This window comes from Microtus ochrogaster, unplaced genomic scaffold (genome assembly GCF_000317375.1).
Source record: "Microtus ochrogaster isolate Prairie Vole_2 unplaced genomic scaffold, MicOch1.0 UNK14, whole genome shotgun sequence".
NCBI classification, from domain to species: domain Eukaryota; kingdom Metazoa; phylum Chordata; class Mammalia; order Rodentia; family Cricetidae; genus Microtus; species Microtus ochrogaster.
Window position 1 is genome coordinate 2,267,539 of NW_004949112.1, and position 13,477 is coordinate 2,281,015.

The following is a 13,477-nucleotide window of genomic DNA, read 5'->3' on the forward strand; positions in this document are numbered from 1 at the left end:
TTTGGTTTTTCGAGACAGGGTTTCTCTGTGGTTTTGGAGCCTGTCCTGGAACTAGCCCTTGTAGACCAGGCTGGTCTCGAACTCACAGAGATCCACCTGACTCTGCCTCCCAAGTGCTGGGATTAAAGGCGTGCGCCACCACCGCCCGGCTTTTAAAAAATTTTTTAAGATTTATTTATCTTTATTTTATGTGCATTGGTGTGATGGTGTCAGATGCCCTGGAATTGGATTTTCAGACAGTTGTGAGCTGCCATGTGGGTGGTGGGAATTGAACCCGGGTCAGTCAGGGCTCTTAACCACTGAGCCATTTCTCCAGCCCCTGCTCTCATCTTTTTAGGGCAGCTATGTAGGAGAGGATGGGGTTCTTCAGGGATGAATAGTGACCCAGGGCTAATGGACCTCTGTTTTCTGTGTTGAGTATAAACCAAATGAGGTCTTCCCTGGACCCTGTTTATTATTTTATACATATAAACAGAAATAATCTGCTTGGCATGATGCCACACGTTAGCCATGTTTAATCCTAGGACTCAGAGGCTGGCATCTCTATAAGGACAAGGCCAGCCTAATATACATAGAGGATTTCAAAGCAGCTAGGGCTTGAGTGAGACCCTGGAGGTAATGGTGGGAAAATGGTAGCTGGTGGTGCAGGCCTGTCATCCCTGGTACCAGAGAGGCTAAGCATACAGCTTTCGACATAACTGGGCTAGAGAGTAGGTTGAAGGTCAGCCTAGGCAACTTAGTGAGATCTTGTCTCAAAGTTGGGATAAAACTCAGTGGTAGAGCCCAGCACTTCAGAAGGGGAAAAGTGTGGTCTAGAGACACAGGTAGCCATGGGAGGGCCCTTGATCATCCCGAGATGGGGGCTGTGAGATACAGATGTGCATAGACCGTCCTGGCCTCATGGATAGACCTGAAGAAGCCTGGAGATGGGTGCCAGTCCCTGCAGGAAGGACTGTGGGTTTCATTGGTGAGGCGGCAGGTTCTCTCCAGATTGAATATGCTGTTGCGAGCATCAGTAGGTTCCTCTGCATTCCCTGGGCTCGGGGGGTGGGGAGTGATGAAGGAATCCAGCCCACACTGGAGCAGAATGGAGAGAAAGGATGCACTTGTGAAACTCATCTAAGAAGCTGGCATACCCACTTCTTTTAACAGGGATGCCAGAACTTAGGGGAGACCAGAGACTGGGCAGGGAGGTGACAGAGTTAAAAGACAGAGGACTGAAACCAGCACAGAATGGCTAGCCACTGAATTACTTAAGTGCCAGGACTCTGTCCCTTTTTTGCCTTTCCGTCTCCCTCTGTGTGTATCTGATCCCTTCAGTGGAAGTGCAGCTTACGGGCTCTGTCCCCTGCAGGCAGGCATCCTGGCTGTGTCGCCTGTGGACCTGAACTTACCCTTGGACTGAGTGCTTCCCCCGAGGCTGCTGCAGGAGTGCCCACAGGTCCTGCTCACACACGTGTTTCCTCTCAGGGCTCAGGTGGTGGCTGCCATGCCACCTTTCTTTCTTTCTTTCTTTCTTTTTTTTGTTTTTTTTGCCAAAAAGATTGTTTAAAAATATTTCCATATTAAAAGCTTTGTTGTTCTTTAACTAGAGCACTAAAGTGTTTGACTATGTGAGTTTATGTGTGTGTGTGTGTATACATGTGTGTTTCAGTGAACTGGAATATGTGTGGTGGTGAGAGGTCAAGGTTGGGGTCTTTATCACACCCCATCTTCCTCTTTCTTTTTTTTGTAAAGGTGGCCCTGATTTCACCAGGCATGTGGCACCATGCTGACTTTAGTGTCAGCACTCGGGAGGCAGAACCAGGTGAATCTCTGAGTTTGAGACCAGCCTGGTCTACAGAGTGGCTTCCAGGACAGCCAACATTATACAGAGAAACCCTGTCTTGAAAAGACAAGAAATAACAGTTTTTATGAGTATATGCATGTATGTATGCACACTACATGTGTGCAGTGCCTACAGAGGCTACGAGAGGGTTATAATAGCAGAGTCATCTCCAAGCCCCTTTATTTCTTTTATTTTTTAAATAGGGATGAAAACACCTTCATGATTTTATTTATTTATTTATTTATTTGAGACAGGGTTTCTCTGTAGCTTTGGAGCCTGTCCTGGAACTAGTTCTTGTAGACCAGGCTGGCCGCGAACTCACAGAGATCCACCTGCCTCTGCCTCCTGAGTGCTGGGATTAAAGGTGTGAGCCACCACCCGGCAAGCCCCTTTATTTCTTTTTAATATTTATTTATTTATTATGTATACAATATTCTGTCTGTGTGTATGTCTGCAGGCCAGAAGAGGGCACCAGACCTAATTACAGATGGTTGTGAGCCACCATGTGGTTGCCGGGAATTGAACTCAGGACCTTTGGAAGAGCAGGCAATGCTCTTAACCACTGAGCCATCTCTCCAGCCCAAGCCCCTTTATTTCTATAGATTGGTTTTTTTTTTTTTTTTTTTTTTTTGACTTTCGAGACAGGGTTTCTCTGAAGTTTTTGGTGCCTGTCCTGGAACTAGCTCTTGTAGACCAGGCTGGCCTCGAACTCACAGAGATCCGCCTGCCTCTGCCTCCCGAGTGCTGGGATTAAAGGCGTGCGCCACCACTGCCCGGCTAGATCGGTATAGATCACACATGCCAGAATAAGGCATCACAGCCCCTGGAGCTAGAGTTACAGGCAGTTAGCTACCATGTACAGGCCCCAAGAACAGAACTTGGGTCCTCTGCAAGAACAATCGCTGTTGGGGCTGGAGAGATGACTCAGAGGTTAAGAGCACTGGCTGTTCTTCCAGAGGTCCTGAGTTCAATTCCCAGCCACCACATGGTGGCTCACAATCGGTTGTCATGAGATCTGGTGCCCTCTTCTAGCCTGAAGGCACACATGCAGGCAGAACCCTGTATACATAATAAATAAATAAATCTAAAAAAAATGGCTGTTAACAGCTAGGCAGCCGCTCCAACTCCGCTTTACCGATTTCTAGTAATTTATTTATTATTGTGCATACAATATTCTGCTAACATGCACATGCCAGAAGAGGGCGCCAGATCTCATTGTAAATGGTTGTGAGCCACCATGTGTTGGCTGGGAAGAACTCAGGACCGCTGGAAGAGACAATCAATGTTCTTAACCTCTGAGCCATCTCTCCAGCCCTGGCTTACTGTTTCTAAAAAAGTATTTAAAAGTTACAAGTATAGGTGTGTTGGGGTGAGTGGACATATGGATTGAGTGCAGATGGCATTCACTCCTCTGGAAGCCGAGTCACCAGGCAGCTGCCAACCACCTCACATGGAGCTGGGCTCCCAGCCAATGCTGAGCTGCTTCTGTGACCCTGGTGAAGGACTTAGGAGTCCTTCTGGCTGAGTATTAGCCTTGTACATTCCTGAATCTCAGGAGCTTCCCCTCGTCCGCCACACGTCTCAATCTGGAAGAAACAGGCACACAACCGACTCTGGCAGTGCCCAGCTGCTTTTTCTTTCTTTTTTTGGGGTGGGGGTGCTATGGGTGACACGTCCTTCAGCTAAGCCAGTGGTTCTCAACCTTCCTAATGCAGTGACCCTTCTATACAGTTCCTCATGCTGTGGTGACCCCCTCCAGCCATAGCCACTTCCTGACTGATTTTGCTACCTGTTATGAATCATAATGTAAATGCTTCCTGGTGGTCTTAGATCAACACTGTGAAAGGGCTGTTGGACCTCCGAAGGGTCATGGTCCAGACTGAGAACCACTGAGCTCCATGTCCTGCCCTGAGGTTGCTGGAGGGAGTAGCTCGGTGGTGGAGCAGAGGTCTCATGGGTGTGTGTCAGATGTACTGTGTGCTATGCAGTGCATGGTGGAGCAGGTCTGTGATCCCAGCACTTAGGAGATCAGGGGTTCAAGGCCATCCTCAGGGGCGTAGTGTGGGCTACATGAATCCTTGGTTCAAAAGCACAAAATTGGGGCCAGAGCAATGGATCTATCAGTATAAAGTGTTTGCCACTGAAGCATAAAGACCTGCACATTCCCAGCAGCCACGGAGCACATGTCAACCCAGTACTCAAGTCTGCCATTTGCTGAGTGGGCAGGCTCCAGATTTGCCAAGGCCTTCTTCAGACAATCCCAGGACTTAGGTGGCAGAGGCAGGCAGATCTCTTGAGTCTGAGGCCAGCTACATAGTGAGTTCCAGTACTGCTAGGGCTACACAAAGAAACCCTATCTCAAAATAAATAAATAAGTGATGTCTTGTTTTTGTTTGTTTTTTCAAGACAGGGTTTCTCTGTAGCTGTGGAGCCTGCCCTCCACCACCGCCCGGCATGTTTGCCTTTCTGAAATGAGACACAGCCCGCAGCGTTCCAGCATGTAGCCCTGACCACTCCCCTATCCTATCTGAGTCTGCACCAGGCAGCGATCTGAATGGGCTGCAGATTCCCGGTTAGTTATCTCTTATTAGATAGAGTGGCTGAGTATTAGAAAGCCCTATATTCACTGGCTGTAGAGAAAATCCATTCCCAAAGTGGGGGCGCCATGTGAGATGGCATGGAAGCGTGAAGTGGCAGGAGTCCCAGGTACGCTGAAGTGAACGGAGGTGGTCTTGGGGGTGCTGGGAGGCCTAAAAAGGCCATGGGCTGGTGAGCTGTTGGGGCTAGCAGGTTGGAGCACCAAGGCTGGAGGGGAATCCTTGGGGTTGACAGAACTGTAAACTGTAGGCAGGAAAGGCCCTGGGGCTATTGAGATTTGGGACAGAGTAGCAGGCAGGTAGGAGTCAATCAAGAAATCATATTGAGCCCGGTGAAGGTGGTGCATGCCTTTAATCCCAGCACTCAGGAGGCAGAGGCAGGCAGATCTCTAAGTTCCAGGACAGCCAGGGCTACAAAGAGAAACCCTGTCTCAAAAAAAACAAAGAAAAAGAAATCATAGCGGTTGAGAGAGGTTTTCCCACACCTTGAATCCCAGCACTTGGGAGACACAGGCAGGCTGATCTGCGCTGCAAGTTCTAGGCTCGCGGCCTACACAGTAGACTGTCTAATCAGACGTGAAAAGGTAAAGACCTTATCGCTAATGATTGGAGTTCAAGTTCTTCCATTTACCTGGTGTAAAGAAATGCCTCCTGCAAAGTTTGCTTTGTGACCTTCGGAGTGTAGAAGCCAGCTCTGATAAGTTTAATAGGAACAGACTGTCCAAAGGAAGTTCTTAACGTTCCAACCACGATCACCGGCCAGTGGAGGACCCAGCCGTGACAAGCTTAATAGAGGCAGGAGCTGAGTCTCAGTAGTTTACCCTGAGGTGCAATACCTGGTTGCAAAGAAGGACCTCAAACTGTGACCACCCAGGCATCACTCAGGAACAGGCCAATCATCCTAAGGAAATTCCTAACGTTCCGACCCCTGTAGATAGGATCGCCTGCCAGCACACATTCACCAGGACATTCACCTAGACATTCACCTAGACAAATGTCAGCCAATCAGGGGTCCTGAACCTTAGAAATCCCTTACCCCCACCTTTGCTACTATAAAAACTCAACTCTAACTGAGCTCAGGGCTCTCCTATCACTTCAATACCTTGGACACACACAGAGTTCGAGTTTGCAAACTTGTGTAGAATAAAGGCTCTTTGCTTCTACATACAGAACTCGGTCTCCTGAGGGACTTCGCGGATCTGGGTATAACACAGATATGCATCTCAGCCCACACACAGGGACACTCACACTTAACAGAGTAATTAAATGTTAGGAGTCAAAAATAATCAGGTCAGATGTGCACGCATACCTCATGAGGAGGCCCGGATTAGAGGGGCTCATTTGGGAATTTAAAGGATCCTGGGCTTGGGCCAAGTACTGGTAGGACAAAAGGTAGGTGCACAAACCCAGCAATTGGCAACCATCCTCGGAGGAGTAACTTTCTGCGGATCCAGGAAAACTCCCTGGAGGAGGTGGCGTCCAAGTTGCCCGTGACTGACGGGTAGAAGCTGGCTAGACAAAGGGTGACGGGTGTTTCCCGCGGAGGAGTGGAGACCACGGGTCTTCAAAACTTGGCTCATCGCACGGACCCTCACTACGCCTCTTGGCTGGTTTCAGGACCCTTGACCAGAAGGCTCCGCCATCAGCGACTCGGGATTTCCCCATAGCTCGCCCACGCGCCCCAGTTCCTCCCGAAGTCGTCCCAGCAAGAGAATCCACCGAATGGTGATGACTGACATCCCTAGGAGCCAGTCGCTGCTGTGCAAGGCGCTGCCCGCTTCCTTGTGGGCCAATGAACCCCGTTGTTCTTGACCGGTCACGGAAGGGACTGGAATAGGAACCGTGAGCGTCACCTTTGCTCACCCAATAGCAACGAGAGAGGCGGGTCATCTGGTCTCGACATCCGCTTAGCGCGGAGCCCGCCGGGAAGCTTTGAGACGGAGCTGGCCGGAAGGAGGCGGGAAGACCTTGTTGGATTTTTACCCAATCACCAGACGCGTTGGTGAAGATGGACAGACAGTTGTTCCCTTCCTAGCCCACAGAAGGGGGGTGGTCCTTTGAACGCTAGGAGGGGCGGGCACTTGATATTTGATCGACGGATCTTCCATCCAATTGCAATGTGAATGTTGCAGATGGATGGCTTTGCTGGCCAATAAAAACTTATGGCGGGGTCTCGGGGGCCGGGCGGTGGACCCTCTGGTAAAAGGCGGTCCCCGGTCGGGGGGAGAGAGAAGAAAGGGGGGGGTCTCGGAGGCCGGAGGACTTGGGTGAAGATGGCGGCAGCCGAGGCCGCGAACTGCATCATGGAGGTGAGTAGCGGGGCCCTTTAGGCCCGTGAGGGGGCGGCGCGCGAAGGGTTGCCCACGGCCTGAACTGTGGAGACGGGACCTTGGTTCTGCTGGGCCTCGCGCGTAGGGGCGCATCGAGGGATGTGTTTGACCGTGATGGGGGTGACCCCAGCTTTCGGGGTTCTGGGACCCCGCAGCCCAGTCGAGGGCCCTCGCACGTGGCCGCGGGCCGGGGGCGCGTCCTGCCAGGCCGCACGTGGTCGCGCAGCGTAGCGTGGGGCGGGGGGTGTGCCGCTGGAGGGGCCCCGCGGGCTCCACGTGCGGGACAAAGGCCCCGCCCCCGGCCCGGTGGCCTGCGCTGCACCCTGGGGGTCCTGGGGGTGCCACCTGCATCCTGCCAGCCGCTCACCCAGGCTGGGCTGTGGGCGTCCGTGCACCCTCGTGGGGCCCGAGAGCATCACCCCCTCGCCTCCCTTTACCCTTGTGCGGTTGCGGGGGGATGGGCAGAGCCCTGTGACCTCTCTTTGAGAGGATAGTGGGGCATCTCCGCCGATGAGATGCGGATCCGTCGCCGGGCACCCCCTCGTGGTTATTGTGGGCTTGTAAGAGGGGTGTCGACTTCATGGGGCGTGGCCCAAAGCCCACCTCCTCCTGGCAGCGCCTTCGGGTGGATGGTCAGAGGTCGGTCTTGGGGGAGAAGGAGTTCGGATGGCCAAGTGTCCTTAACCCCTACTTGACATCTTAAGGGTGGGAGAGGAGTGTTTTGTTTTGTTTTGTTTTGTTTTGTTTTTTTGGATTTCCACCTTAGCCTAATTTCCCCCCAAAAAACGGAATGACCCAGGCGGTGGTGGCGCACTCCTTTAATCCCAGCACTTGGGAGGCAGAGACAGGAGGATCTCTGTGAGTTCAAGGCCAGCCTGGTCTACAAGAGCTAGTTCCAGGACAGGCTCCTTAGCTACAGAGAAACCCTGTCTCGAAAAAAAGAAAAGGAATGAAATTTTATTTAGCACGTGATTGATGTTTGCTCACAGCTGAGTGTTCCACTCCTGAGCTGTCTTCCTCAGTTTGGTGCAAAAGTCGTTCTGGCCTTGAACTCACCCTGTAGTTCAGGCTGGCCTTGAACTTGCCACCTCCATTTCCTTAAGCCTCGTGAGTAGGGTGACTGATCTTCACCACCAGGCCTGTTAGGCAGGTCTTAGTCTCAGGTTTCAGTCGGTTGTTAACCTGCTGGTATCTGGATGATTATAAAAGAGAGGCCTGCACTGGAACGCCCCCCATTGGCCGTGGGGAACTTGAGTGTGGTAGGTCATGGCCGCTTGGGAAGCCTTGGATAGCAGTCTTTGATGGGATATAATCTGATGGGGCTCATACCTCTTCAAGTTCTCTGGAGAGGAAAGTCAGTTGGCCTACAGGGTCACTGAAATGACCCTAGGCCTGGCACTTGTGGACAGAGAAAAAAAGAGAGGGCTGTTTCAGTGCGGGGACCCAGGTGGGTTGTGAAAGGAGGGGTTGACCCCACCTTCCCAAAACACGTGTTGTAACCCTGGGTGGCACCCTCTTCAGGGGCGCAGGTGAAATAGAGAGGCTGGTCTTTGTGGAGTTGGAGGGAGTGAACTCACCTGCTGTGGTGTGGTGGTCTGTCACATTTCTGTAAGGCCAGGAGACAGGATTGTGGGGTGCAGCCAGGTGCCCAGCACCTGTTGCCTGTCAGCCCCCTCCCTCCAGTTTATTCATGGCACTTGAGCCTGGTGTGTGTGTCAGGAAATGTCACCTAATCTGGGGGATTAGGTGGTGAAGGGGAGAAACAGCTGGCAGGGCCGTGTGCCTGGCAGTTATTGGGTCCTCTGGCCTAGACAGGGACGTGTCACCTGACCAGAGGGGGACCACATGGGGTGGGCCACCATCTCTTCAGCCAACAGCTGGGATAGGAGACCCTCTTCCCTTTCCTCCCCACGCCTAGCCCTTCCCTCCCCAACTGCAGCCTCATTGCTTGCTTCTGCTTACACCACTCCCATGCCCAGGAAAAGCCGACCTGCACACACTCACTGCCCCAGCGCCCTCTGCAGCCACCCCAGTAGCTAATCCTTTTTCCCTGTTACTCTCTCCTAGAATTTTGTAGCCACCTTGGCTAATGGGATGATCCTCCAGCCGCCTCTTGAAGAAGTAAATATCCTTTTGTGAGACCCCCCCACCCAGTCCACTTCCATATAAGCATACCTGATACACATCTGGCTCCCAGGAGGTCTAACCGTCCTCTTGCTTCAAACCAGTTTCCTCTGCTGTGCCCCCTAAACACGTAGGACAGACCCCTTCCTGGCCCCGCTGGCTTCTCGAGAACCATGGCTGCTTCCTTAACTCCATCTCCAGCCCCCCTCCCCTGGCTTTCCATGTGTCTGCCCTGGCTCTGCCCTCCCTTCCCTCCCTCCCCAGCTGTGGGCTGAGCTAGAGACGGGCATAGAGCCTGGAGAGATGGTAGGCGAGGCGGCTGCTCCTTGGATGGTGCTCTGGGTGGGTCCCGGAAGCAGGAACATGCCTTGGGGAAGAAAGATGCTGGAGGGGCTTCCTCAGGTTGAGGAGGTTCTGGGGAGCCCACCTGTGACCTTTTTTGCTACTCCCCTGCTCTCAGGTTTCCTGTGGTCAAGCAGAAAGCAGTGAGAAGCCCAATGCTGAGGACATGACATCCAAAGACTACTACTTTGACTCCTATGCCCACTTTGGCATCCATGAGGTAAGTGTAGACATCCCTTAAGGGCTGCAAGGCTGGATGCAAGGTGACTGTAGCCTGGGCACTGTTGCCCTTCTTCTGGTCCTTGGAGATAGGTTATTTAGGCCTGGGGCTCTGCCTGCCAGTCTTCTGGCTGGGGTGGGAGTACTGCGCCTGGTCTGCCACAGACCTCAAGATGAGGTCAGGCCTTGCCAGTGTTTGGCGCCCTCTGGTGACTGGCGGTGGGACTTAGCTCATGCTACCCTAGCTTTTTCCACAACCCTTTTGATGGAGTTCAGTGCAACTGAAATGGCATTGTAAAGAATCCTCATTGTGCTGGGCCCGGGTGGTGCACACCTTTAATCCCAGCACTCAGGAGGCAGAGGCAGCCTGGTCCACAGAGCTAGTTCCAGGACAGGCTCCAAAACTACAGAAAATCCCTGTCTCAAAAAAACAAGAATTCCCATCTTTTCTGTGGGCCTTTTAAAACAATGGTTCCACTGGAAATGTGGCTAAGGGTAGAGCAGTTTCTCGCACATGCCGGACCCTGGCCTCCATCCCCAGCATCGTAAGGGCGAAACACTGGAAAATACACATAAAACAAAATTAAACTTTTGGGAGTCTGGGGACGAACCTCAGTTCTAAAGGCCTTGCTATGCAAGCATGAGTTGCAGAGTTCAATCCCCAAACCCACTTAAAAAGCCAGACATGGGGCTGACAAGATGGTTCAGGCACATGGCCTGAACTTGATCCCTGGAACTCAGACTACATAGGGAAGTAACCTCCACGTTCTGTATGCATAGTTTTAGAACAAGAATAGTAGTGTGCTTGTACAACCCCAGCTCCAGGGGCGGGGCATGCTGCAGCCACCAGATCCCATGTACCCTGCCAGAAAACAAGGTGGCTGGAGCCTGAGGGGTGACGCCAAGAGTTGGCCTCTTGCTGCACGTGCTGTGCAGCCTGCTTGCTGCCACCTGTGTCTGCTCCCGCTGTTCTAACTGAGCCCGCCTTAAACTTTTGCTCCTCCTGCCTGGGTTTCCCAAATAGCTAAGGTGAGGGCAACACCTTCGCGTCTTTCTGTGCTCTATACTGGCCTTGAACCCAGGACCTTCTGATTCATCCCTGGGGCTTGGGTGGGACTGATCTTGACTTAAGGGAAAGACTCCGAGGAGGAACAAGGCTCTAGCTCACCCTCGGTGTGGTGGTAGCGCCCAGCCTTTCTGTGTCCCTCATTCTGGTCCGGTCTTCATGTCCAGGAGATGCTGAAGGATGAGGTGCGCACTCTCACATACCGCAACTCCATGTTTCACAATCGACACCTCTTCAAAGACAAGGTTGTGCTGGACGTGGGCTCGGGCACCGGCATCCTCTGCATGTTTGCGGCCAAGGCAGGAGCCCGCAAGGTCATTGGGGTGAGTCTCAGAAAGGGCCTGCTGGGGCTTGGGCTGGACGGGGCCTGGAGATGCTGGAAGAGTAAGGACTGAACTCAACCCTTCTTCCTGCCTTAGATCGAATGTTCAAGCATCTCTGATTATGCTGTGAAGATTGTCAAAGCCAACAAGTTAGACCACGGTGAGAAAGGGGAAGATCTATGGGGAGCACCTGCTGCCGGTGTCTTGGCCTCACTAGGCAGCCAGTGGCTCCTTTGTGTTTGGTGGTACTGCAGGTGCCGGGGTGTTGGCCCTGGTGCTTTACGTTTTGGGGTTTTTGTTTCTTTGTTTGGTTTTGGGGGGTGGCAATACTCAGGATTAAACTTAGGGCTTCCCGCATGTAAGGCAGGAACTCTGCTCCCCTACTACTTCCCTCGGCTGTCAGACCAGGGCCCCAGCAGTGCGCTCTGACCATGACTGACACTGCCTTCCTGAGCATCCCCCACCTGCTGCCAGCGTGTCCACAGATTCCTCCACAGTGCACTGTTGGGTTTGCAGCGGTGTGCATTTTCCCACCTCAGGGTAGGGCACCTGGCTCCTTCTGTTAAAGGCCTTGTTCATATACTCAAATGTACACATCTGTTTAAACTGTCTGTTGGAGGCCTTCAGCTTGCCTTAGACGGTACTGGCACATGTTAATTCACACCCAGTTGGGTTTTGATAATGAGGCAGGGTCTCACTATGTAGATCAGGCTGTCCTTGAATTTACAGAGATCTCCGCTTGCTTTTCTGCCTCCCACATGTTGGGATTAAAGGTGTGTGGTGTGCCACTGCCAACCAGCTACAAAAGTACCTCTCAAAGCAGACACCGTCACCCAGATCCCAAAATGCTGCACCTACCCACGCCTGTGTCTTTGCCTTGAGACAGCTCTTCACTATACTCTTTCTCTCCCTCTTAGTACTAGGACAGCAGAGGCCCTCCTGCTGAGCCAGACTGACGACCTTCTCTGTATTTTGAGGCAGGGTCTCTTACTGTAATCTAAGCAGGCTTTGAGCTTTCAGGCCTGTGCCATCAGGTCTGGCTAGCTGTATAGTTGGGTTTGTCTGTTCTTAGCACTTTATTTATGAGGGTTGTACCGCAGAACATATGTGGAGGCCAGAAGACAATTAGTGGGGGTCTCTTCTCTCCTTCTATTCTCTGGGTCCTAGGGGTGGAATTCAGATCCCCTAGATTGGTGGCAAGTACCCTAAAACATTTAGTTATCTCACTGACCCTCATTTTAATATGTGACCATACCATTACTTACTGCTTTAAATCTACTGAATGGGAGAATATATGTGCTCTGAGAACGGCTAGTGATGGAAGCCCAGACCTGCAGAATGTTAAACCTGGGCTCTTGGGCGAGCTGCTCCCAACATGAAGCTGCTGCTGCTGCTGCTGCAGCTCTGTGGCTTGAGCTGGGTTTGGCTTGTTTTGTTTTGAGGCCAAGTTTCTCTGTATAGCTCTGGATGTCCTGGAAACTGTCTATTGTAGACCAGGCTGGCCTCAAACTCTCAGAGATCCGCCTGCCTCTCCCTCCTGAGTGCTGGGATTAAAGGCCTGTACCACCACCACCCAGCTGAGCTGGGTCTGGTTTTATAGCCCTTTAATTCTAGCACTGGGGAGGCTGAGGCAGGCAGGTCTCTGGGTTTGAGGCCAGCTTGGTCTATATAGCGAGTTCCAGGCCAGCCAGAACTGCACTGCGAGACCCTGTTGAAAGAGGTGGAGATGCTGCCTGACCAACATTCTGTGGGGGTGTCTGGAGCCAGGTGGGCCAGTCTCACTGACTGCTGTGCCATTTCTGTGGTCGCAGTGGTGACCATCATCAAGGGCAAGGTGGAGGAGGTGGAGCTGCCCGTGGAGAAAGTGGACATCATCATCAGCGAGTGGATGGGCTACTGTCTCTTCTACGAGTCCATGCTCAACACTGTGCTGCATGCCCGTGACAAGTGGCTGGTGAGGCAGGGGAGTCCCCACAAGGCTGCGTGTGTGCTGGGGATATAGTGGGCACCCTGGGTTAAGAAGCCATCAGCTGCTCAAGTGGAACATAGCTTTCTGAGGGGAGGGGAGCTGGCCTCAAGAAGGCCAGTGTAGAGCCCTTGTATCAAAAGTGTGTCTTTGGCAGCTGCGGGGAGGTGACAGGGCTGTGAGGGTCAGGAGGACTCTGTACAGTTGGGGGGTAGCTTTCCTTCTGGGGTGTTTGCAGGATCCTAAAGACTATAGGACAACCTGGGACCAGATCAAAGATGAGGGTGAGCCATAAATGGATGGTGACAGCCAGGGAGCATAGTGGGAGGACAGCTGGGCCTGCTCAGGTGGCAGTCGGCTCTTGTTCTCACCCAACTCTTTCCTCAGGCACCTGATGGCCTCATCTTCCCAGACCGGGCCACCCTTTATGTGACAGCCATTGAGGACCGACAGTACAAAGACTACAAGATCCACTGTGAGCTGAGGCTGTGGGGGGTAGTAGGGCAGGTGGGTGGTGGATGCCTGACCCGGATTCTGAGGCTCATTTGACCCTATCTGTACCCAGGGTGGGAGAATGTATATGGTTTCGATATGTCCTGCATCAAAGACGTGGCCATCAAGGAGCCCTTGGTGGACGTGGTGGACCCGAAGCAGCTGGTCACTAATGCCTGCCTCATAAAGG

General features: G+C 52.5%; 2 protein-coding genes across 2 annotated transcripts in view; both read left to right on the forward strand.

Moving 5' to 3' along the window:
• Bcl2l12 (BCL2 like 12) overlaps positions 1-1,510 on the forward strand; it is a 6,671-nt gene extending 5,161 nt beyond the window's left edge. The window contains exon 7 of the mRNA XM_026789062.1: positions 1,355-1,510. Coding sequence (XP_026644863.1) covers positions 1,355-1,405 — 51 coding nt within the window. The 3' untranslated portion in view covers positions 1,406-1,510. The remainder of the gene's footprint in view (positions 1-1,354) is intronic.
• Positions 1,511-6,647: 5,137 nt separating this feature from the next.
• Prmt1 (protein arginine methyltransferase 1) overlaps positions 6,648-13,477 on the forward strand; it is a gene marked incomplete at its 3' end in the record, with an annotated part of 8,335 nt that continues 1,505 nt past the window's right edge. The window contains exons 1-8 of the mRNA XM_026789068.1: positions 6,648-6,734; positions 8,823-8,876; positions 9,340-9,441; positions 10,674-10,829; positions 10,926-10,989; positions 12,641-12,783; positions 13,183-13,270; positions 13,361-13,471. Of these exons, the coding sequence (XP_026644869.1) occupies positions 6,699-6,734; positions 8,823-8,876; positions 9,340-9,441; positions 10,674-10,829; positions 10,926-10,989; positions 12,641-12,783; positions 13,183-13,270; positions 13,361-13,471 (754 nt within the window). The remainder of the gene's footprint in view (positions 6,735-8,822; positions 8,877-9,339; positions 9,442-10,673; positions 10,830-10,925; positions 10,990-12,640; positions 12,784-13,182; positions 13,271-13,360; positions 13,472-13,477) is intronic.